The sequence below is a fragment of the Capra hircus genome, chromosome 25 (assembly GCF_001704415.2).
Source record: "Capra hircus breed San Clemente chromosome 25, ASM170441v1, whole genome shotgun sequence".
Lineage (NCBI taxonomy): Eukaryota > Metazoa > Chordata > Mammalia > Artiodactyla > Bovidae > Capra > Capra hircus.
The window spans coordinates 9,608,366-9,634,079 of record NC_030832.1 but is presented as its reverse complement, the minus strand read 5'-3'; the positions used below and the strand labels follow the sequence as shown (position 1 = coordinate 9,634,079).

The window sequence follows — 25,714 nt, the reverse complement described above, 5'->3', positions numbered from 1 at the left end:
GTGGACCTCTGGTAAAGGTCACGCGCAGTCTGTCACTGCTTCAGTCTCCCCAGAGATTTGTTTTGGGTGTTCTGTGGTTAATCAGACAGCAGGCCCAGAAGCCAACCCTCTGCTCCGGAGGCCTGAGCAATCACTGGATCCTGCCTCGTCCCCAGGCTGCCAGCCGGGCGGGGTGGCGGAGGTGGGCGGGGAAACTGCTGGTTTTGGGCTGAAGAGCCCCGTGTAGGCAGAGCCCCAGACAGCCTCAGCGAGTGGGCTGCCGCGAGGGATGTCTTGAAACTCAACGTTAACCCTCAACCCAGCTACCCCACGGATTTGTTTCCTGTGGCAGCTCACTGCTGCCGCCCCCTCCAGAAGCCAGAACTGAAGAAGTGATCAAGGAGGCTGGCTTCAGCGCCTGGGGCAGGACTCGCCCCCAAACCTTGTGACCCCGAGGAGCACAGTAGGGGCGGGGGCCCAGGCAGGCCTCTGGAGGGCTCTGACAGCCACCTGATTGATGGAGGAGAGCAGAGACAAGCAGTGAAGAAGCTGCACGCCAGTCACAGGGTGGCTTCCAGAGTCCAGGTCAGGGTGGAGGTGCTGAAGGTGCTGAGTGGGAGTAAGATGCTGGATCCATCTGATGCCTGAACCGGCCGAACTTGCAGAGCTTGGTTAGAGGGATGGGAGGAGGCAGGATTCTCCAAGGCTTTGGGCCCAAGTGAACACAAGGTACACACTTCTGTTTAGTGACAGGGAACGCTGGTCAAGTGAGAGGGGCTGCTCTGTTGGGCCCCCTAAAGTCTCCAGGCACTGTGTCAGCATGGTAGGGGGTGTCTTTCCTGGAAGTACAGAGATCTGAGGTTGGGGGGCACGGCTGTGTCAGAGTCTGACAGTGCTGGAGCTGGGACCCCTGCTGCCACCTGGGTGCCATCCATGGTCCTGGCTGCCCTGAGACGCAGTTGCATCCACTTCCCAAGGGTGTTGACATGCTACAGAAGATGTTCCTGGAGCAAAGCTAACCCACAGGTCCCCTGAGATCAGAGAAATCAAAACCATGGCCCCATTTTCAAATGCCTGGCAAGGACTGGGATTTGGGTTGGTGGGGGGGGGGTCGGAAATACTTAAAAGTGGAACGTGCCTTCAGTGGAAATGATCATTTTACTAGGCAAGGAAGGAGAAAGCTCAAAAGCCAGTCTCTACACTCAAATGCCTTATCTCCTCCAAGGCACAGGATGCAATCTAGAAATTCTGCCTTGCAGGGGGAAAAAATAATCATTTTTGTCTTTTTCAGAACTGTCTAGGACTACTTTTAATACATAACCCACAACAGAGGGCACAGCCATTAGGTGACCTTGTGATTTCAGCAGAACATGTCTTTCTAATGTAGCTCGATTATGATTGTAAGTTTATAAAAACAGGGAAAGATTACAGGAATATACATTAAACCACATCAATGAGTGCTACTGAGAAAAAAAAAAGTCCAGTAGACAGGTACCAATCAAATAATCAATATGTAGGAAACAGCTACATCACCCTGCTTTAAGAGAACCAAATAATGTTGCAATTGGATTTGCTTTAAAATTTTCCACTTGAACAAAACTGACAGCTGTATTATAATCACATTTCCAGTCACTTTATAAGACACAAATTTCATTTCTCCATATTTCTACTTCATTTCTGAAAAGGGGCCAGCAACGTTATTCATCAAGCACATGGAGAGGCAGCCTAATTCGTGGGGCAGGGGGAAAACGCTGTTAATGCCATGTTTTCCATTTCCTGAGAGAATTGGTGGTTTAACTCAAACATGATTTTTTCCTTATCAGTCTAGTTCAGGGTTCTAGCTTCAAACAAGGGTGGGGGTGGGGGGGTAAAAAGCAGCATTTTAGTCCTTAGGTAAAATGACTTGAGGTTGTTGAAATTAGGGACCATCTACATTTTTAGAAAACACCGGGGTGGATTTAAGATTCTTGGTATATTTCAACAGGGTAATGAAAAAGTCTGCATTGAAAACCTGGCTATTCAAATATCATAGTAACAATAAACAAATATTCTTTTATTTCACAATCCAACTGTCTCAAATTACTCAAGACAACCTTTAGAAATGCCACTTTTGTGTTAATGAAAGTGCCTTAAACGTTTATGCAGAAGGGAACCCACTCTAGTATTCTTGCCTGGAAAACCACATGGACAGAGGAGTCCAGAGGAGTCTGGTGGGCTACAGTCCATGGGGTTGCAAGGAGTTAGACCTGACTGAGTGACTATACACACTCAAGTTTTAATCAGTTCAACCCAACAAGCCTTCCTGGAGTGCCTCCCATGCGACAGGTCCTGTTACTAGGGACAGAAAAACAAAGCACTGAGTGCGTATTTGAGGTGTGCCTGGGGAGGAGGAAGGAGGCTGGGAGGACAAGTTTGGCAAAGGCCCAGTGGCGGGGAATGGCCGGAGTGCTGTGTCTAGGAACCGGTGAGCAGCACCACAGCCAGGTGGGCTCAGAAGCAGGGAAATATAAGGCCGAAGAGGAGGGCCAGGAGCTCTGACATCTGCAAGCGGGAAAGGGATGTATGAAATGGACAAGGGTGGGCTAGACTTGCCTTTCGGAGGCCAGCCACACAGCAAATAGACCAGAGCGGGGCAAGGCCCTGGGCTGGGACCCCCACATAGAAGACACTGGGTACAGAGTGTCTGGGCTGGGAAGGGGGCAGAGCTACAGAGTGGGATGGCTGCTGACCCCCTGACCCTGGGGTTGGAGTAGGGTCAGGACTGGTTCCAAGTCAACAGGTGGCGATGAGAAGAGACCCAGCATGGACCGTATTCCCTTTAAAGATAAAACACAGAGGCAGAGTACAGGCCAAAGAACCACAAAATCACACTCGCCTGAGATAGGACTTCCAAAGCCATATCCATACTCGCCTCTCGGGTTTCACGATAACATTAGTCCTCTCCAATGTCGGTACCGAACAAACCACTTCTCTGGGGCTCCAGGCCTGAAAACGCTTGAACTAAATTGCCCCGGAGGAGTCGTCAGGGTCTGAATCAAGCCTCTCTTACAGGTTTCAGTTCTTCTCCAATCAGCTGGCACCCACTTTCCTAAAAAGTCATTTTTTCCAGGAAACTTATCTAATTAACAGGGCTTTCCTGGTGGCTCAGATGGTAAACAGTCTGCCTGCAATGTAAGATACCCAAGTTTGATCCCTGGGTCGGGAAGATCCCCTGGAGAAGGAGATGGCAACCCACCCCAGTATTCTTGCCTAGAAAATCTCATGGATGGAGGAGCCTGGCAGGCTACAGTCCAGGGGGTCGCAAAGAGTCAGACACAACTGAGAGACTTCACTTTCTTTCTTTCTATCTAATTAACAGGCCCATGTGGTCTCCTCCACTTGTCAATGTATCCCCTGGACAGAAACAGTCAAGGTTTCGCTTTGTCAGAGCTCCTCCGGAGCACTGGCTAGTTCAGAAAAATTGTTTTGTGCCCAACGTGCAGTTCGGATGAAGAATGCTAATGACTGTTTCTACCAGAACAGTTTTCACACGTGGAGGAGGATGCTGAGCACTTCTGATGGACTCACTCTTTATCAACAGAACAGTTCTGAAGCAGGCAGTATCATCTCCCCATCTTCACAGATCAGGAAAAAGGTTCAGAAAGGTTAACTAGTTTGCTCAAGGTCACACAGCCAGGATTCAAACCCAGAGCCCCTAATCCTAAAAAAAAGCAAAAACATCACTTTGCCAACAAAGGTCCATATAGTCAGAGCTATGGTTTTTCCAGCAGTCATGTATGGGTGTGAGAGTTGGAGCATAAAGAAGGCTGAGTGCCTAAGAACTGATGCTTTCAAACTGCGGTGCTGGAGAAGACTCTTGAGAGTCCCTTGGACAGCAAGGAATCAAACCAGTCAATCCTAAAGGAAATCAACCCTGAATATTCATTGGAAGGACTGATGCTGAAGCTGAAGCTTCAAAACTTTGACCACCTGATGTGAAGAGCCAATTCATTGGAAAAAACCCTAATGCTGGGAAAGACTGAGGGCAGGAGGACAAGGGGGTCGACAGGGGATGAGATGGCTGGATGGCATCACTGACTCAATGGATGAATTTGAGCAAACTCTGGGAGATAGTGAAGGACAGGGAAGCCTGGTGTGCTGCAGTCCATGGGGTCGCAAAGAGTCGGAAAACGACTTAGTGACCTAACAACAACATTCCTCATTAATTAAATGTTGATTTTCAAGGATTTGACCCGTTTCTTTCCACTTCATTAAGTTTTTATTTTGAAAAAGCTCCAACTGTCAAAATAAGCCCACACGGGCCCCTGACCTAGATTTACCAATGGTTAATATTCAGTGGCATTTGCCTCCTCTCTCACTATACCCACACACTCACATACTTTTATTTTCTGAATCATTCCAAAGTGACAAGCAACACAGCACTTTACCCCTGAGCTCCTCGGTCTGTACTTCCTAAGAACAAGGATGTTTTCCCACACAGAACCACAATGCCATCATCACGCCCAAGAAAGGTAATACTGACCTTGATTACATTATCCAATCACAGGCTACATGCAAATTTTTTCCAATTCAACCCCCCAAAGCCCCCTAAATCTACTCTGTCTTTATTCCTCAATCCAGGATCCAATCTCAGGGGACAGCTGTCAGGTCTCTTCCGTTTTGATAATCTAAAATCTAGAACTGGTCCCTGGCTCTCACTGTTCTGTTCGGTTTTGCCCGACACCTCCCATTTATGAAAAGTTCAAATCAAGTATCTTGTAGAATAGCCCGCATTCTGGGTTTGTTTTCCATGCTAGAGTCTCTATTATTCATGCTCTTTTCTCATTCGCGTCAAGATGGGGCACATGATGAAGACTGGGCCATCAGCATAATACGGCAACATAGAGGGTTTTCCAGAAGGGACAGGATCTCAAAACTAGCCCTGGCCTTGTGAAAGAAGCAAATTAATGAGCTCACATTTTCATGGACTTACAATCTAACCACATAACTTGCTTAGGGAGCTTCACGGTACTCTTGCTGGAAACGACTCTTTAGGCATTTAGATGAGCACCGCTGGAGATGTCCACTTTGTCTAAAAACTCTTGCCTGCACGGGTGCTGGGATGAAGCACAGAAAGTGTTAATACTGGGGAAACAGGAATATATTACATTCCTATTCATTAACAAACAAAGGATAACAAAGAGGAGGGGCTTGGTCCAGGGCTCAAAGGCAGATGGAGAACTGAGAGTATGGATGCCCCATGTGGGAATCGTGGCCCTTGTACGCGCCCACAGACATGCTTGTTCTGGGGGTGTGAGTGGTCTGCAGGCTGGGGGGCGGGGCACTGCCAGAGCAGAGGCCTGTGGTAGGAACACGCCTGATGTGTCTGAAGAACAGCAAGGACAGAGAGAGAGCTTGGGTGACACCCAGCCTCATGGGCCCCTGTAAATATCTCTCCTCCTGGTCAGAGTGGGATGGAGGCCACTTTGAGGAGGCCTTTGAGGAGGACAGGGTCTGACTTATGCTTTAAGAGGATGACATTGGATACCGTGTCGAGAATAAACCGTATGGGACGAGGCAGAAGCTGGGGACTGGTTGAGGTTTCTGCAATGGTGCAGGTGAAAGATGATGGCAGGGCAAGCCGGGTGCTAAGGAGTGGAGCTGGGAGAGACGGCCAGGTCGACCTGGAGGGAACTGCCTAGGTGTGGTGACCAGCGGGATGCTGAGTTTGAGAGGAAGAAGGGAGTCAAGAAAGAGCCCCAGTTTTTTGCCCCCAAGATGGAGCAGCCTGCTGCCAACTGGGAGATGTGTGGGCTGCGTCCCCATGCCCTGCTCCCCGCTGTCACTGGCTCCGGGGCCAGTGCTGCAACCTAATAACTGGCCTCCCTGAAGTTGTGCTAGGCATTGTTCCAGGCACGTCACATGTATTAACTCACTGCCTCCTCCCAGCAACTCCCATTTACACACGAGGAAACCAAAGCACCAAGAGATTACGTTACTCATTGAAGGACACACGCTGGCAGGTGGCAAGGGGCCGAGCTAGGATTTCTCCCAGCACAGCCTGGCTCCCAAGCCTAGGCTCAGAGCCACGAGGCTACGTGGCCTCTCCAGCCCCTGGACACGGCTCATGGGCCTGTGCGGGCACCGTGTGACCCGGCAGCTCCTGTCCCAGAAGTGCACAATCAGGGTAGCTGTCCACACAGACGCCCTTTGCTGACTTCCCCCTGCACTGGAGTTGAGATCTTGTTCATTTCAGCTGCTCTCTCCCCTACTCCTCACCTGCCAGCCATACCGGCCTGTGACACACCAAGCCCATTCTCACCTTCCACCTCCCCCTTCCCAAACTGGCGGGCCTCATCGCTGCATTTTCTTACGGAATATTCTGGTTCCCCCAGCACATGCCTCTCCAGAGGCGCTTCTCTCACCAGCCGCTGAGGCCTTTTCTCTGATTGTTCTCTAGCCCTGGACCCTGTTCACCATCTCCACAGAGCCACCTCCACTGACCCGCGATTGTGTAGTTAGCTTTTACTCCCTTACCTGTTTGCGGTCCCTTCCCTGCCCCCAGCTGGAAGCACCACAGAGCAGAGGCCAAGTCTGGCTTTATTAGTTCACTATCACATCCCAGATCTCAGCACTGTGCCTGGCATACAGTAGGTGCTCAATAAGGAGCTGAATTAATGGGTGGGTTTCAGTGAATGCATTTTAAAAATCAGGATACAAGACTAGGTGGGTGCTGTACATGGCATGGCTACAACTATGTCAATTTCAAGGGCCCCTATGGACGTTTCCTGAAGATGGCTGGCATCTCCTGAGGGTGTCCAGATGACTGGGGAATTTCCCCTGCTGTCACTGCCCATGTTATCTGGTTGCAGGCAGACAGGCAGGAACCTGGTTCTCCTCCGCTTGAGCTCAGGGTACCGCTGGCCTGTTGGTCAGTTGGCCCAGTGGTGCCTGCGCAGGAGTGCTTGCCTGGCGGCCTAGACACAGTACAGGGCCGTTCATCTATTCCCACACAGTCTTTTTTATTTTTTTAAACTCTTTATTGAATTTACTACAATATTACTTCTGTTTTGTGATTTCTGGTTTTTTGGCCACAAGGCATGTGGGATCGTAACTACCCAGCCAGGGATCGAACCTGTACCCTCTGCACTGGAAGGTCAAAGTCTTAACCACTTAACCAGTCTGGACCACCAGGAAGTGGTGGTCTTTCTTACCCAGAGCCATCTTTCTTACCCTTCCCTCACCCCCAAATGATGCCATCCCATAAGTGATGAACTGGTTTAAATATTTTGGGAGGCGCTCCCCAAAACGTTGTCAAAGCAGAAAATGCCAAGCCAGGGTGCCCCGCAGTATGAGTTCTGTGCTGGTTACTCACTGGCTCTCAGTCACTGAGAACCTACTATGTGCCAAGCCAGGTGCCGCATGCTTCATGAATGCGATCTCATCTGATCTTCAACAGCCCTCCTGGCAAAGTCATTTAAGACCATCTTTATGGCAAAGCCACTGAGCCTGGCAAGCAGTAAGACCTTGAGCAAAGTCACAAAGCTGCTTACTTCCAGCTACAGCAGGGGCTGCAAACTCAATGGGGCCAGGCTGGCAGAACACAGGGGAGCCCAGGCCGCAGCTCCAGCTCCACCCAGCGCAGTGGTGGGGCTGGGAAGCTTCCCTTTTGCAATGGTGGCAACCAGTCTAATCAAGAAGAAAAGCCCAGTCCTTATCTGTTAGTGAGGAGTATTTACAGATGCAGACCCATTTGCTTTAATACAGAGGGGGCGGGGGGTGCTGGTTAAAAAGAGAAACGGCGGGGCTGAGGAAATGAGGCTCCACAAAAGGATAAGAACTATGAAGCTGAAGGCTGGGTGCATAGAGACTCTCAGTTTCATTCCCTCTAAAATCGAATCTCTTTTATCTCGTCAAGTCTACTGTGGTCTTCCCTTCCCACTGCCTTTCTGTTTCTCCTTCCCTCCCCTCCCCTCCTTCCCTCATGGCTGCCAGTCCGTGACTCTGCCCCACGCCGCTCTCCTCTCCAGTGAAAACAGAACAGGCTTTTGGTACATTTTTTTTTCCAAAGGGTGATGGCCTCTTTGATGCCCTTTGTCAGAAGCTACGTTGGCAGAGCTCACCTGCCACGCCTGGCAGGTCAGTGGACCTGGTCAGTGGACATATGGGATGGCTTCTGAATGCTCTGATGCTGGGGTTTCTTACCGAGGGGTGACAGGTTTAGTAAATACACTTAAAGTCAACTCTTCCTGCTGCATTCCTTTAAACCCATTTAAGCAGTTGACCAACCCCAAACACTCCTCCCTGAGTCAGCTTCCTCAAGCTTCAGGGAGACAAAACATGACCTCCTAAGAGCGCCTCCAAAATTTAGCAAATGTGAATGCCCTCACCTATACTAGGATGCTTCCTACCTTTAGTATACACAGGAGGCATTTGGTAAAATGCAAAGCATTGCTAATTTTTCCCCAATGGAAAGTGAGAAGCTCTAGCATTTAAGAATAATCACACACACACAAAAAGTCAACACATGCATATCTTACTCTCATACCATATGCTCATAAAATCCATAATTCATAGTATTCTCTGGCCGGCACCCTCTTTAGCAAAGACATAATTTGCAATCACGCTGGGTAAAGACAGACAGCCATTACTTTCTTAATGGCCAACTACCCAAAAAGGCTCAGTTAAGTGATCTCAACTAGCAATCTAATCAATTAAAATTGATAAGTGAAATACTTTTAACCTTTGTTTCAGCAGGCCATTCTGGGAGGAGGCAGGGTACGTGAATTCCCAGCATAAAATTTAATTCCATTTCATGGATGCAAACATTCTTGCTGCCCTGATGGAGAGGCCCCGTTAAAGCAAACTGTTTTTCTCTCTTTCCTTTAATCCAATCAGAGAAAGATGGGTTTATGGGTCTCTCCAGCCTATGCCATCAATTTAAACCTTTGCAGAAATCCCTGTGGCCATATTTTAAGGAGGAAAGGGCCACAGAAGATGGGCATAGAGCACAGAGGGGATGCAGTTTCCTTGCTCTTCCGAGAGAGAAGAAATAAAGGAGCATAAACAAAAATGAGGCACGACAAAGGAGTCAGACAACCAGGCAAAACCCATAGCAATCATTTACAGAGAACCTTCCACGTGTCAGGCAGAGTGCTCTTTATATGCATCACTGGGTGTGATTATCAGGCAATACTGACTCCATTTTCCTGAGCACAGTTACATGTGAGGCACTAGACTCGGTCATCTTATGTTTCATATTATGGTTCACTCAAGTCTCAAAACAGCCCCGTAACATCACGAAGATCATCCCCATTTTCCAGGCAAGGAAACGAAAGTCATGGTGGTTTCAATCACTTGCTTGAGAGAATACAGAGCTGGGCAGGGGCCTCTGGCTCAAAAGATACAAACCCTCCTTGGTCTGCATCATAACTGCAGGTCACACAACTGAATAGTTTTTGTCAAGACTCATTCCACTGTACACTAAAACTCGGTGAACTTGACTGGATGCAAGCTATATTTCAATAAAGTTGATTTAAAACAAGGGCGCTCTCTCTCTCATCGTCCACTACAAAGTGGCCACCTGCTGTTTCTGCCTCTCCAGCTCCCAGCTCTTCTTTTCAAGTTTCTTTGGGGGTCCCCTCCTTCCTCACCCCCAGGTGATGGGGTTCAAAAGGAACAGGTCCCACCTTCCCAGCATCACAGCTGAGCACGTGATCTTGACCTAACCAATCAGTGAATCACATTCTGCTGATCACTGACGGGTCAGGAATGGTCATGTGACTCAAGCTGGACCAATGAGAGCATTGCCCTGGACTTCCATAAAAGTTATAGGGAAAGAGAAGCTCTGTTTTTGTCAGGGCTGCTTAGCCAGTTCAGCAGATCTTAGAGGTGCTGATGGCCATCTTGTCACTATTTGGTGAGAGCTCTCTGGGGGATGAAGCCAGAACAGAGGAAAGAAAAGCTGAGGGAAGGCAGGCGGCAGTTTCCTGATGATACTCTTGAGTACCTAGATCAAACCATGCCTGAAACTGGAGATCTAGCTTTTTACACTGATATCAGTGAAATCTGCCTTTCTTTTTCCTTAAGTTAGTTTAAGTTGGCCTTTCTATCTCTCACAACTAAAGAGTGCTAATATATCAAAATGCTATAGCAAATAACAGGAAGAAAAGAGTTATATGAATGGGAGAAGGGTTATAGGAACACACCCAGGCTTTATATTCTTTGTCTCCTTTAAATCTCAGTCTCACACTGAAGAGGGGAGCGCTGAGGCACTGGTTGGATGCTCAGGCTTTCAGGCTAAGCACAGGGTTCTTGGGCCTCCAAAGCCTTCATCTTTACCTAAATGCTGGCGGCTTGCTTTTTTGAAAACTTTCCTTTTTTTAAGCAGCCAGGATCCCTTACTCATTAAAATCATACAGACCACCTTTAACACACACAACCAATCTCATAGTGCTGCTACGACTATATGGAGGGCAGGGATCCCAGAGCTGTGCCCACCCCTGCTTGAGACCCCAGTCACCATGCACAGATATTTCAGCAAAACACCTGCACAACTCCCCTTGGTCTCCAGAAAGCAGGGCCCACAGACTGACTCCAAGTGTCCAGAATCTAGGGCCCCTCTTCCGAAAGTTTTGTGTAACATGTGCGCTCTGTAAGCTCACGGTAATAGATCAACCCCAGTACGACATGCAGGTCGCCCACGAGCCTCCCAGTGATGTATGAGCCAGCCTGGTGGTGTCCCCCCACCCCCGCCACCGTGACTCAAGATGACCAACTCACTCAGGTCGAGGACGTCGTCCGTTTTGATCAGGTCTTCCTCTCGCGTCAGTGGCAGCTGGGTCTCGGGCTCCCCCCGCAGTTGCAGGGACAGGGCACGGAGCATGAAGAACACCCGGATGGCCTGGACCAACAGTTCGGAGAACAGAGAAGAGTGAGGTCATTTTGGTGAGAAGCTCCGTATGGAGAAATCACACAATGACTCTAGATTTAAAACAACAAGACAAAGCTCACCTCTTTCAGCATCATGGTTCTGGTGCTTTTAGAACCAAGATTTACAATAAAAAAGTCAAGGAGGCAGCCTGTGTGCCATTACCCACTGGCTCGGGTTGGGGCCACTGTACCTCACTGAGCACCTGTCATCTGCCAGGACCCTCCCTCTAGGGTCACGTGACCCTTGTGGCAGCCCTGCTCGGCACTCAAGGCTCAAGACCCACGGAGGCCACGTGATCTGGCCCAAGCTCACACCTAGGGAGGGCCAGAACCAGGTCTCTTCTAACTAAACCAGCCCAGAATCTGAAAATCCAAACCATGAGGGTTTCAAAGTCCCACCAACTGAATGTGGGGGCAGGAGAGACAGAAGGTAAGATGCGGGTGGGGTTCAGAGCCCGCCAGACCGCACAGCCCTTCACCTGGAGCTCTGGCCCCGTGGCCTTCCAACAGGGGCTGTGCCCTCTCAGGGCAGCAGACCTGGCACCTGGCAGGTATGCAGTGATGTCAGTGCCCTGGGAGCCCTCAGGTCTCAGACGGGGACAGAGATGGGGACGGAGGGGGCCCATCAGCACAGGGTTCCTGGCCCATCAAGGAAGAGTCTTGGCGGACCCCAGGGTGAGCGGGTGTTTCCAGGGAGCGGGAACAAAGCCAAACCCCAGGCTGGAAGCCTGGGAAGCTTGTGCAGCCTCTGCCCAGTGGTCAGTCTGCCCTGGAGGTAACTCCCCATGAGACCCAGGTTGGGCTGACTTGCCCACCAAACAGAGGCCAGGAAGTGGAGCGGCAGCCACGGGGCCTGCAGCCTCCAGGCCACTTGCCGTGACTGAGGATACAGCCACGAGTCAGGTATGGAAGGTCTGTGCTGGACTCCTAGCTCCACCGTGCTGGGCAAGGCCCCCAGCCCCACGAGCATCAGTTCTCTCCTGTGTGAGATGGGGGTGGGAGTCTCTACTGTGTGGGGCTGCGGGGAGCCTCTGAGATGACAGTGGGGGGGCAGCAGGCAGCACAGGGTCTGTAAAGGGGTGGCCACGCCTCACTCCTGCCACTGTACCGCTTGGCACGAGGAGGCCATGGGGACAAACCACTGTCGCCACTGGTGAGCCATACAGCCCGCTTTCGGGTCCCCTTGTTGCCAGTTCTGAGGCTGCAGGCCTGTGCACTGAGATGGGAGGTGTCCATCATTGGACAAGGTGCCTTCCAAAACAAGGGGTGGAGGGAACAGATGACTGCCCGCAAAGAGCCAGCCTTGCACTGACTTTTGCTGACCCAGGCAACGAGGATGCCTGAGGACACCTCTGAACCCTAACCTTGACATGGTCCAGAACTGCCGGGAGATCTTGGGCCAATTACTTAACGTCCCGATGCAGAAAACTGGACGAACAGTCCTGTTTCCTGGACCTATTCTGGCGTCAGGTGTTTCTTAGTCAGCCGAAGCACTAGAGAAACGTAAACTGTCATATGATAAAGATGGTGGTTGTGGGGGCATGAGTGTATTATTCGATTGTTCTCAACATTTCGGTTTACATGTTTCTGCTGTTTTATTTTTTGGCCATGCCGTGTGGCATGTGGGATCTTAAGTTTCCTGACCAGGGATCGAACCCCTGCCCGCTGCGTTGCAAGCTTGGAGCCTTAACCATTGGACTACCAGGGAATTTCCTGTTCTGAAAAGTTTTGAAGAGCAGTCTTCATAAAAACATCTGTAATAATCAGCAGATGTCTTTCTACATACACAGTGTGAGAAGCCTGGGCTCATGAATGTGAGGGCAGATTCCCACAGGGCTAAGTACTCCACCTGGGTGAAAGCGGGGCTCCCATGGGCGTCTACAGGGTTTGGCGGGCCATGCTGACCAGCCCCACAACTCCAAGAATCCACAAGAGAAAGGTGAGATACTGGGATTAAAGGTCATCTGATCATCTCCCTGTCTCCCTAAACAACCACCACTCTCTGCGTACCTCCGGCCTGCCAGGTACGGGTGGGGGTTGCACCGTGTCACCCATTCGAGCCTTTTAACCACCCTGAGTGGTTCCCATTTTACAGACAGGAAACCAAAGCCTAGAGACATCAGGCAGACAGGCCAAGGTGATTCACCTAAGAACTGACTCCAAAGACTGTCCTTCCAACCACATGCCTTTGCCTTCAACAGACTGAAGGATTAGGACCCAGGCTTTTATTGAGTGTTTTTCTTGACTTTGCTCAATTAATGTGCAAATTGAAATATATTACTGAAAAGGAAAAGAGTATTCTTATTCTTTCAGATGCTTCCATAGGAAGATTGACTCAGGAAGAATGGATTCGATTTGGAAAGGGGTGTCAGCTGACGAAATTTAAATATCAAGAGAAATATCAAATTTAAATATCAGGGTGGTATGGCCGCAGACAAGCTTAACTATAAAGAAGAGACCTTTCCAGTTTGCTTCCATACAGTGGGGAGCAAGGAGAGCCCCACGAGTCGGGCAGTGGATGGCTTCCAAGTCAGACAGACCTTAGTCCAACCTGAGTCACGTGATTCCCCAGGCCTGGGCTGGAGCTCTGGAAAGGGGGTCCCCACCACTCCAGATCATGGGGCCACCTTGAAGATGCAAGGAGATAGTACAAAGACCACCCTGAGCCCCAGGGCTGGTCCTGGAACAAACACGCAGCCTGAGCCCTCTCCCCTGGCACCTTGGCCGCACGTGCAAGCTGATGAGTTCAAGTGACAGTCACTCAGGCCAGGAGCCCACCGAGGCCGTGGAAGCCAGTCATTCTTAAAAGAGTGCTGAAGCGCTTTAGAGTAGGCACAGCCCTTTGGGAAAGCAATTTGGCAACACTGACAGAGTCACCAAAAAAAAAAAAAAAATGTTCATACCCTTTGAACCAGAAATTCCACTTCTGGGAACTTATCCTAAAGAAATAAGCCAAAAGAAAGGAAACACTATATTCGTCAAGCTGCTTATTATAATTTAGCTGAAAATAATGTAATACTGGGAGCAACCAAAATGTCCACCAGCAGGAAAACGCCTAAGGAAATTATGGCAAAAGTTACCAGATAAACTTTTATGCAGGAGTAAGAAATTAAGACTTATTAAAACTGTATCACAGTATGAAAACTTCTTGCTCACAATGGAAAGAGAAAGGCAGCAAGGATGAAAGCAAGTCTATGGCTCAGGCCCCCTGCAACCATGAAAAGACGTGTCTGCAGACAAAGCTGGGAGGAGACACACAAAGTCTGTGTTATTTGTTTAGGGTGATGAAATCGGCGGAAATTCTTTCGTCTTACTTTTGAAACTCTGTGAGATGTTATTGTATTTTCTTTAATGCACAATACACATCCAGAGAGTAAAAGCAAAATATCCTATTTCCTCAAAGTCAGTAGCAATAAACACAAAAACTGTTTGCGGTTTTACGAGGGAACAAGGACACAGAACTGGAGGGACAGATAAAACTTCATGCAAATATCTCGATTTCATAATGGCTTCCATGGTTACTCCATAAAGACGGCTAGTGGCTTAAACTCAGATTCATCAAAGAATCCTCTCCCCAACTCTCTTCTCTCTAGTGTTAAGCATCAGTAGGTTTTGACTGTTAAAAGACTTGATTTCTTTCCCACTTAAGAGGCTAGACAGCTCCATCACTCTTCAGCACCTCACCTCACTCTCTTCTACCCGCTCTCGGCAAGAGCTGAGAGGCAGCACACAGGAGGAACCTGGGACTCAGAGAAGCGAAGTAACTTGCTCAGGGTCACACAGCTGAAGGTGGGCTTCTGCCTCAGCTGGTGCGACTTGTGTGCCTATGCTCCTTCTTAAATGCTTCTCTCGACTGCCCTTCCATGTGGGATGGGTCCAACTCAAGTCCAGGTTCCTCCTGCATGTTCTCCTCAGACCCCAGGAGTCCCTGTCACCACATGTCAACATGAATTTCCCTTCTCAGCTGAAATCACTCAGTGGCACTCTTGCTATTTTGGTCTTATTTTGCATTATTTATTTTCTTTCTATTCTTGCTTCTTGCCCAGTTCCTAGAAAAGACTTGACAGATATGTCAAATGAAAGAATAAACAGTGTAATTTGCAAAAGGCAAGGGGGAAAACATAGCTTCATTGCCAGATGCTTCCCTGCGGCCTGCAGGGCCCTGGCCCTCCTCTCCTGTCCGCTTCACTCGCTTCGCTCCAGTCACCCCACACCTTGGACACTCTTTACTCTTCCTCATCTCGGGGCCTTTGCACTCACTGCTCCCTGTCTGGAAAGGGTCTCCTTCATGTCTTTGCCTGGCTGGCTCCTCCTCGCTCCCCAGGTCTCTGTTCAGACGTCACCTCTGCCAGGCAGCTTTTCCTGGTCACTCAGGCTAACGCAGTGCCCTCTCTGTCCTTCAGAGCCCTCAAGGCAGCCTGGTTTTGCCCCTGAGCATAAGCTTTACCTCTCTCCAGGCCCGGGAACGCCCGGGGCGGGCCGCCTTTCTGCTGACTCCCGCACCCTCGGGGCAGCACTTGGCACACAGTAGGAGTCCAGTGGCTCTTTGATGAACATGCAAAGGAATGATTCACCATGAAGGGTGGTTTGATCTCTGACTAGTCCTTAAGGAAAATAAAGGGTGGCATTTCTGAAAAGCGTCAGCCTCCTAAAAGTTAGAAATGCCTACACTTGGCAGAAAAAAAAAAAAAAAGATGGAAAACCTCTGAATCCAACAGGACGAAATGGAATGTTCTCTGGATACGAGCAAAGGACTTGAAACAAACCGCATAAGCCTTCAATTGCTTGCTAAACCATACACTTCCTCTAGCTCACATTCAGAGCGCACCACCGGGTTCTGATGTCTGAAACGGGCGGAGGAGCTAAGCTGCAGGAGGACTCCAGACAGCTGCCTGGCATCAGGGGCTGGGCTGAGGTGAGAGGTAAAAATTCCCCTTCAAAACTGGATCCTGGAAATCAGAGGGAAACCTCTGGGGCCCATGGCTCTGCGTTGAGGTGGCCAGTCCTCTTATCTCATCCTGCCACCTTCATCCTGGCTCTAAACCCAGGGACACCAGACTTGAGAGCTGGCTTTATAAACCCGTCAGACAGATAAAGGTCACATGAGCGACCTCAGGGGCTCCGGTGCTTCCGTTGGCAGTTTGAGCCCTGCAGCCCATCTGGGGCAAGGGAGGGGGGCAGCAGAGTCCTGGGATCTTGAGGATGAGGGAGGAAGACCCCCACCCTCAGGCTCCACCACTGGCCTTTGTGCTTCTGCCTTTCGCGGAGTCTTCCTGAGGACCCTGGCAGGGCAGGCAGTGGTGGCTGCTGGCTGGGTGAGGAGACAGCGGCTCAGAAGGAGCAGGAACCGCGAAGCCCAAGCAGCCCAGCCCTCCGCTGTAGGCCTCAGCCTGGAATTTCTCCCGTGGACCAGCAGCATCCGCCCCAGGCCATCAGGACAAGATGCCAGGGCCCGGCCAACCAACAGAGGCCTTCGCTGTGCTCCCAGGGCTCTGAGACCTGCCCCCTGCAACCCCTCCAGCACCACCACTTCCCACACAGCCGGCCCCCTGGGGGCTCCAGACATGGTCCACAACTCTCTGGGCCTCTGTGCACCCCCACCCCTCCCACCGCGGCACCCATTCCTTCCCCCACAGGCCCGGCTCAAGGAGCAGCTCTCTGTGCTGCTTGCCTCCCTCCCCAGGTAGGATTAGGGACCTTGCGCTCCTGGAGAAATAGCCCTGGCTTCCCTGGTGGCTCAGACGGTAAAGCGTCTGCCTGCAATGCGGGAGACCCGGGTTTGATTCCTGGGTCAGAAAGATCCCCTGGAGAAGGAAATGGCAAACCACTCCAGCACTCTTGCCTGGAAAATCCCATGGACGGAGGAGCCTGATAGGCTACAGTCCTATAGGCTACAGTCCATGGGGTCGCAAAGAGTAGGACATGACTGAGCGACTTCACTTTCACTTATGGATGTGTGTGGGCTTCCCAGGTGGCGCTAGTGGTAAGGAACTCGCCTGCCAAATCAAGAGACACAAAAGCTGTGGGTCTGATCCCTGGGTTGGGAAGATTCCCTGGAGGAGGGCATGGCAACCCACTCCAGTATCCTTGCCTGGAGAATCCCATGGACAGAGGAGGCTGGTGGGCTATTATCCACAGTGTCGCAAAGAGTCAGACACGCCTGAAGGGATTAGCATGCATGGATTGAGGCTGCTTTCCCCATCCTTGCCCTTTTAAGTCCTTCCCTTGAGGACTGGGGCTGTGTTTCCTGGTAGCCAGCACCGAGTAGGACTAATAAATACAATGAAGGCAGCAGTGGGAGGCAGGGGGTCAGAATGGCCACACCGCTTGGGTTGAATCCTGGCTCTGAGACTTATCAGCTGGAGGACCCTGAGCAAATCACTCGACCTCTTCGTGCCCCAGTTTACTCCCCTGTAAGATGGGGATAATACTAGTGCCACCCTCCTAGGGTGGTTGCAGAAATATGTGAGGAAATTCTTAAGAACTGATATGAATGATCCACTTTGTCACAAAGGCTGTGTGCTCATATAACTGTTAAGAAAACCTGACGGACTGTGGACCAACAGGAAGGCAGGATGTGACCCGGAGCAGCAGATCTCCGCATTCACAGCCTGCTGGACCCTCTAGTTCAGCGGCCAAGGAGAACCGGGACGGGGTCCTCTCTGGCCTGGAGACATAAGAGCTGGACTGGGCATGCGGCTTTGCCGTTATCCTGCTGGGGAGCATCTCCAAGACCAACCAAAGGTCAAGGGTGAGTGTACCCACTCCATAAGGAGTACAGAAGTGACACCCAGTAGTCTCAGAACCAATCCCCCCATAAAAGCCAACACCAAGGATGTCCAGTGCAAACACTGCCACCCACAAACAATCATGTGCCCGGCTGCGGGGCCTGCACACCTGTCTGGGAGCATGAGGGAGGCAGGCATCACTGGCTCAGAGACAGAGTGGGCCCTGCGGAGAGGGTGGTGAGTCTGGGCAGACAGCAAGGAATGCAGACTGACTTCAGACACGGGTCCTACTTCCTCTGTGCCTCAGCCCCACCCTGCCAGGCTTTCAAGGCAAACTCTGAGGCAGGTCTAGTGAGTCAATCCCACCTCTCAAAAAGGTCACAATACTTCCTCCACTCTGGGTACACTTGGATCATCTCAGAGGAAGGCTCGGCCTGATAACGGGAGCAATGAGGGCAATGGATTCCTCTAATTTATTCACACCTCCACGTCTCCAGGGAATGATTTTCTAGGAAAGGGTTATGGTGCTTTCTAAGAAAGAAACTGTGATCTGACCAGGAAGATAAAGTACCCTGAACAGCCCCGCGAGACGGCTGCAGAAAAAAAGTGCTGATAACGGAAGTGCACAGGGCAGCTGGGTTCTGAGAACTAACCTCTTCACACGCCTCTCCCACAGGCCCAAAAATAATCACAACGGCATTTGTGTGCGTCTTGCCCCGAGATCCCTCAGATAGCTTAACGCCACGCCATCTCCGGGGGTCCCGGCTGCTCGGGGCTGATTCTGCAGCAGCCTCACCTGCTCGGCATCACCACGCTCCTTCAAAGGAGCCCGGCCCCGCTTCCTCTCTCAGAGCTCTGGGGCTGGGCCGGCTTCGCTCAGTGAAGGCAGCCTGCCTGCCCCCAGCAGCTCTCAGTCTCTGCTGTAACAAATGGCAGGGACTTCCCTGGTGGTCCAGTAGTTAAGAATCTGCCTTCCACTGCAGGGGACGTGGGTTCGATCCCTGGTCAGGGAACTAAGATCCCACACGCCGAAGAGCAACTCAGCATGTGCGCCGCAACAACTGAAACTTCTAGCCACAGCCAGAGAGAAGCTCAAGGGCGGCAACAAAGACCTGGCACAGCCAAAATGAAAAAACAAACACCCAGACAAAAGGCAGTGCTCGTGGGAAAGCTAGGCCCTTGTGGAGGGGTGGGGGCGTGGGGCTGGGGGTTGCTCTTTGGCTCTCTGAGGGCGAGCTGGAAGATGGGTCTGGATGTGGTTGGAGACCCTCCCTCTTCTGTCCTGGGGGTGCTTCCTGGTGAACGGCTGCCCAGGATAGAGGCCAAGGCCAATGCCTACTCACCCGCCGGGTCTTTTCCACGTCACCACATGGCAGTCGCTTCACAAAGTCGATGCCGGTCAGCGGCGTGCCCGTCGGGGGCAGCAGGATAGAGGCGTCCATCATGAGATATTCCACGTTCATGGGCTTCATCTGGAAGACAGACGTGGAGGGAGGCTCGCTAAAGGAAAGAAGGGACCAGGGCAGGCGACACGGGCCTCTCGCCTCCATCTGCCTGTTTAAGGGCGCATCAGCCCCGACGCAGCCGGGGTGAAGCCTCGAGGCAGCGAGATGGGAGAGATGCGCCTTTTCGTTTTCTAAGCTGCGGATTTTCACACACGTGCAATGACAGCTCAGACACCTTGGAGAAGCTGCCACCCTGCTGCGAACAGCTCTGCTTTCTCACCCCGAGTTCCCCTCCTCTTAGCAGGGAGACAGGCCTCAGGAAGGAGGCCTGCTCCTTCGCGGCGGTCCCTTTAGGGTAGTCTGCCCGCGGTGTGGGGCCTGACTGCCACCCGCCTCCTGCCCTGGCGCTTCTAGCTATGATGGCAGCAGGTGGAGTGGCACAGCTTCCGTTTAGGGAGTTCCGAGTGCGGGCAGGCAGGGAGCTAAATGCTCTGTGTGTCGTCTCCTGTCCAGCAGGGAGACTTCCGAACTTGGCTCAGGGAAGCTGAGGAGCGGCTGCGGGCCCACATGGCTGGCTGGTGGCAGAACCAAGACACGGACCCAGGCCTGGCTCCAGACCCACTATGACCCACAATGTGGTTATGACCCACACAGAACCAGCATTCCCACTTCCGTCCTTTTCCCTGAACTTCTCACCTGGGGGAACAGAACCAAGTCACTTATTAAGCACCTACTACATACCAGGCCCCTGCAGGGCTCACCCTCTCCTGTGCGGCTGTCCTATACTACAGAGGGGACTGCTGAGTTCAGACGGAGGGCACATGCCCACAACCACAGGGCCAGCCAGGGGCAGAGGTGTCTGCCTCCTTCCACGGTGCTTCCAGGAAGCCTTCTCTGATTACCAAGACACATGCTAACATCATCTCCCCTCCTGGAACTTTGCTGCATAAATGAAAGTGTTAATCAGTCAGTCATGTCTGACTCTGCAACCCCATGGGCTGTAACCCACCAGACTCCTCTGTCCATGGGATTTCCCAGGCAAGAATACTGGAGTGGGTTGCCATTCCCTTCTCCAGGAGATCTTCCCAACCCAGGGAGCTAACCGGAGTCTTCTGCTCTGCAGGCAGATTCTGTCTGCCTGACTGGGGAGCCCCAGTGCATCAGCGCCGATTGCTGAATGTGCACTTGTTGCTGGACACAGACACCAGGCATCATAGGGAGTGACGTTTCACAATATTCATGGAATTAATTTTACTCCTTTAAGCATCATAAGCTTCTTCATGTCTCCGTTTTTAGAAAGTGGGCTTTAGTTATATCACACTTCCTCCCCTCCTGTAACATAAAGCTGACTAAATAGGGCAGGACTGTGGAGATGGCTCAGCGGTCCAGAGACCTGGAGAATAGGGAGTCCCTTAGCTCATGGCCTTCTTCTTTGGAACCCATGAAGCCTTCCTCCAAAGGCCTGAGGTCCACCATCTCAACTCCTTTATCCTTTTATCCCAGAGCGGGGCGGCAAGGCCCTGTCTCCCGCCCAGGGCACCCGTGGCACGGCCTTCCTGCGGCTCCCTCTTGGCTCCCTCTGCTCTACCCCTCCACTCTCTACCGCCTCCCAGCAAATCCCCCCTCTAGGACTCCTGCCATTTCCCCTCTTCATGAAGCAAGAGGTGACAGGGGAAAGTGAAGGGTCAGAAGTGAAGGCCCAGCTTTGGCAGCACCCAAGGCCCTGCCCCACTTTGAGCTTAGCGGCTGCTTTCCTAAAGTCTGGGTTAATGGGTGACTTTGGGCATGTGTCAGCCTTTAATTCCCTAGAGTGTCAGGCATTGTGCAAGATGTACAATAGATGTAATTGAGACAAACAAACAAAACACAGGAAGCTCCCTATGGTGGGAGGGAGAAGAACCAAATATTTGAATATTCATGGTTCTGAACTTCTACAGGAGGCAGTCCCTAGGTGTTTCATAACCTGGAAAGCCATGTGGTTTGGGCCCCATTTTACAGATAGAAAAGTCAAGGCTCAGAATGTAAGCAACCCGCCTGGGGCTGCAGTAAGTAAGTAGCAAAAGCAGAAATGGAGTGGGGGTTTCAAAGTCCAAGCCCTTCTCTATCGCAAGGTGACACATGAGCCTTGTGTCTACAAGAAGCCAAACTTCTGGAAAGTTATGTTGTGGAAGGGAACGTCACGGGCATAACAAAGACGGCAGCTGAGCACTGACTCCACTCCGCTCACTTCATGGTTCCAAGAGCAGGAGTCTGAGACCCTCTTTCCAGGGTGGAGGGGATGATGGGTGCGGCCATCAGAGGTGTGAGGCGCCCGTGAGTGCCTCGCAGAGCACCGAGAGACGGCCTGGGCGCTGCTGGGGCTTTGCTGTCGTTGATTATCCCAACTTACACTCTTTCCTTGAAAAGTTTCCGGGAGGCCTCAGACGTGATGCAAGCAAGGATGTGATAAGGGCCCAGCTGTTCAGACACCCAGGGACGGGCCAGGGAGCCGCACAGCACATGCTGTCTTTTTCTTGTTGACATTTTAAACACTTGGGTTTATTGTAAATGTCCTGAATCACTTCACTCTTTGGTGAGAAACGTTCATGAAAAGAGTCATTTAGCATCGAGTTACTGAGTCTTAACTGAGGGGCAGGTATTGGGGAGATGATCAGAACAGCGCAAACTTCAATCTTCCGCAACCATCTTTTCTCATGATCGTGCCTACTGGACGGAGACAGGGAGGCTGCGGGCTGGCACAGCAGGTGCGAAAAAAGCCACACTAGGGAACACTCTGATGGCACGGTGAAAAAGGGGGGGGCATCGTACTGTGCCAGGCAGGGCAGCTGTGGGCACCTCCCCTAACCTCTCTGCCTCTCGTTTCCTTATTGGCAAAAGCAGGATAATAGCAGCAGTGACTCACATCAGGTTGACATGGAGATTAAGAGATTTCATATGTACAACTAAGTCCACAATCAAAAACTATGCATATCAACTTATCTACAAACAGAAACAGACTCACAGACTTAGGGAACAAACTTATGGTTGCCAGCGGGGAAGGATGGGGGGAAGGGATAGTCAGGGAGCTTGGGATGGACATGTAAACACAGCTATACTTGAAATGGATAACCAACACAGTCCTACAGTATAGCACACGGAATTCTGCTCAACATTATGTGCAGCCTGGATGGGAGGGGAGTTTGGAGGAGAGTGGATACATGTGTATGTCTGGCTGAGTCCTTTCGCTGTCCACCAGAAACTATCATAGCATTTTTAACTGGCGATAATCCAATATAAAATTAAAAGTTTTTTAAAAAAACTATTCATATCAAAGTGAATCTTTCTAACCCATCTTATGATTCAGCCCAACTTAGGGGGAGTGAATGTCATCTGAAAGTTCACTGCTGCTGCTGCTGCTAAGTTGCTTCAGTCATGTCTGACTCTGTGTGACCCCATAGACGGCAGCCCACCAGGCTCCCCCGTCCCTGGGATTCTCCAGGCAAGTACACTGGAGTGGGTTGCCGTTTCCTTCTCCAATGCATGAAAGTTAAAAGTGAAAGTGAAGTCGCTCAGTCGTTTCCGACTCTTTGCGACCCCATGGACTGCAGCCTACCCAGGCTCCTCCGTCCATGGGATTCTCCAGGCAAGAGTACTAGAGTGGGTTGCCATTTCACTACTGAGGATGGCACCGTTTTCAATGCCCTTCCCCACCCATCTCTGCTATTCGAACAGAAAGCCCCAAATTAGATCAGTTCTCTCTCAGTTTGGCAGGACAAGCTTGGCCACGAGTCCTTCTGGCCCCTCACTTACCGTCATGCTCCTGTACTCATCTTCAAACATGTCCAAAAAGATTTCTTCTCCCTAAAAAGAAAGGAAGGAAAAAGAAGATTATGTATATTTTTTTTTCCATAAACAACAAAGGATTATAAACTCCAGTTCGCGGCTTTTGGGTCATCTGTTTCTTATTAGTGAGTTCTCATAAACCACCAGGAAGTGAAATACACACGTGAACATGCACACACACACACTCAAATGAAAGCCCAAATATCAGATTGCACCTCAAGGGTTTTCTCCTTTTCTCCAAGCGTGTGTCATTCTGGATTTCTAGTGCTGAGGCAGTCAATTAACCACAACAAAAATCACTTCATGTACAATTAAAATATAAAAATGGTTAATGTTTCAGGTATTTAACATGGTCTGTTTGCTGAGAATGGTTGGAGAAAATAAGAGTGTGGGTTAAGCTGTCATGTTAAAGCTGACAGAGGCTCCGCACGTCTGGAAGGAAGAGTGTGATTAGATACGCTTAAGGCTAACATTACGTGGCTTGTTCCATTTGTTTCTGAGGCATGCCTTTGGGGGCCTTAGAGTGCCTGTGGCCCTGAGGGCCCTCCCAGAACAGGGTGGTGGGGAGGAACGGCTCTGAGACTCACAGACCAGGGGACAAGCTCAGTTGTTCCTCTCAGAGCCTTTCTGTTTCACTGCAAGATGGGGTGACTGGCCCCGTCTGCGCAGGTCCATGTGAAGATGATATGAGCGAGCTACTGCACATGGTCACTATGATCACCATGGACAGGTCTGCAGCCCAGGAGGATGAGGGCTATTAGCACTGGCCTGGCCTGTGTCCTAAGCCTCCCTCTCTCCCCCAGTACTGTCTCTCTCTCTCACACATACACACACACAGTTGGGGTGGGAAAAGCAATAGGTCCTTTATACATTTTTCCAGTTATCAAAACTATCGGCAAACTTGAAAGTTCTTGTTTGGTGTGAAAGTGAAAATGTTAGTAGTTTAGTCGTGTCCAACTCTTTGTGACCCCATGGACTGTAGCCTGCTAGGCTCTTCTGTCCACGGATTTCTCCAGGCAACAAGACTAGAGTGGGTAGCCATTCCCTTCTCCAGAGGATCTTCTCGACATAGGGATCGAACTCGGTCTCCTACATGGCAGGTGATCTGAGCCACCAGGGAAGCCCCTTTGGTATGAGACCCACAAAATAACCACAGAAATTATCCTTGAAAATATTTATAAGCTCCTGATATACTAAGGGTACAAACCTTAGAGGATAAAAGAGAGAAAAACCTGGGTTGGGAGAGGGGAAGGGAAGCGAAAGTGAGGTTGCTTAGTCGTGTCCAACTCTGCGACCCCATGGACTGCAGCCTACCAGGCTCCTCCATCCATGGGGTTTTCCAGGCAAGAATACTGGAGTGGGTTGCCATTTCCTTCTCCAGGAGATCTTCCCGACCCAGGGATTGAACCCAGGTCTCCCGCATTATAGGCAGACGCTTTACCATCTGAGCCACCAGGGAAGTTCTGGGAGAAGGGAGGTGTGATTCAAATACAGATCTCCTTTTGTCACTGAAAAAGAAAAATCCTCTGGGAAGAGGCCTACCTATATATCTTCCTGCTTTTTGCAATCCAGAAGCTTTTGTGGGGAGGACAGACTAAGCTCAGTTACACTAGAAGGAGCGTCAAAGATGACTGTGCTGAGGACTCATATCCTCATTTCAAGCCCAAGTGGGGTTGGGGCCAGACTGGGGGGACTGGGATTCCACCCCAGAACACGGGGCCCACCGTGGTACTACCCTCTTCTGAGCACATCCAGAATGCTGCAGCTCTGGGGGGTCATCTGAGCCCCACAAGGGGGGATTTCCAGATTATGTGACCTGGTTTTATCTCAACGAACACTGACAGTAATGGACAGTGGCTGAAAAAGTTTCTTGCAAGGAAAAAGGTTCCTGGGTATCTGTGTATACAGTTAACAGCCGTTTAAAGAGAGTACAGTGAACGAAAGCGCAAGTGAACGAGAAAATGGCAGTGTTGACGCCTTTCCTCCTCCGGGGAGGACTCTTCAATAGTCAGATTACGAGGGAAAACCACCACTCACTGGATCCAGAGAGAGCTGATGTGGAGGCCAAAATATCAGAGAACTACTAGGGCTGTCTGACATATGGATGCACCTACTACTGACAAATGATAAGCCCTGCCTAAGTCTATCTTACCCTTAAGAAAAGAGGGAAACAAAGTCATCACAAGGCTGTATCTTAAAGTGAATCCCCTGGAAACTGAACCTACACATTTTCCAGATACTGAAGGTCATGGGGGCACTTTATCAATTCTCACTAAATTCATGAGAAACGTTTAGAGCCTGTGTGAGGTTTCTCAGCACATAGGCACACTTCATTTTATTGAGCTTTGCTTTACTGAAGCTGAAACTACAATACTTTGGCCACCTGATGCGAAGAACTGACTCACTGGAAAAGACCCTGATGCTGGGAAAGTTTGAAGGCAGGAGGAGAAGGTGACAACAGAGAATGAGATGGTTGGATGACATCACCAACTTGATGGACATGAATTTGAGCAAGCTCTGGGAGTTGGTGATGGACAAGGAAGCCTGGCGTGCTGCAGTCCATGGGGTTGCAAAGAGTTGGACATGACTGAGTGACTGAACTGAACTGAAGTTACGGTTTCAAAGATACTGCATTTTTTCTAAACAAATTGAAAACTGCGGCAAATGCTAGTTGTCAAATGACAGCATGTTTTAGCAATAAAGTTTTCTTTTTTAAGGTAGCACTAGGTCTTTGCTGCAGCTTGAGCTTTCCTTAGTTGAGGCGTGCAGGCTGAGTTGTCCCACGGTATGTAGACTCGATCTTAGTTTCCCAACCAGGAATCAAATACT

The 25,714-nt window shown here is 50.6% G+C and overlaps 1 protein-coding gene across 7 annotated transcripts in view; it reads right to left on the bottom strand.

Moving 5' to 3' along the window:
* Positions 1-25,714, bottom strand: part of CLEC16A (C-type lectin domain family 16 member A) — a 236,784-nt gene that overhangs the window by 109,520 nt on the left and 101,550 nt on the right. For all 7 annotated transcript variants that reach the window (XM_018040271.1, XM_018040268.1, XM_018040272.1 and 4 more), the window contains 3 exons: positions 22,853-22,903; positions 18,962-19,090; positions 10,741-10,861 (listed from right to left, as the gene is read on the bottom strand). In XM_018040271.1, coding sequence (XP_017895760.1) covers positions 10,741-10,861; positions 18,962-19,090; positions 22,853-22,903 — 301 coding nt within the window. The remainder of the gene's footprint in view (positions 1-10,740; positions 10,862-18,961; positions 19,091-22,852; positions 22,904-25,714) is intronic.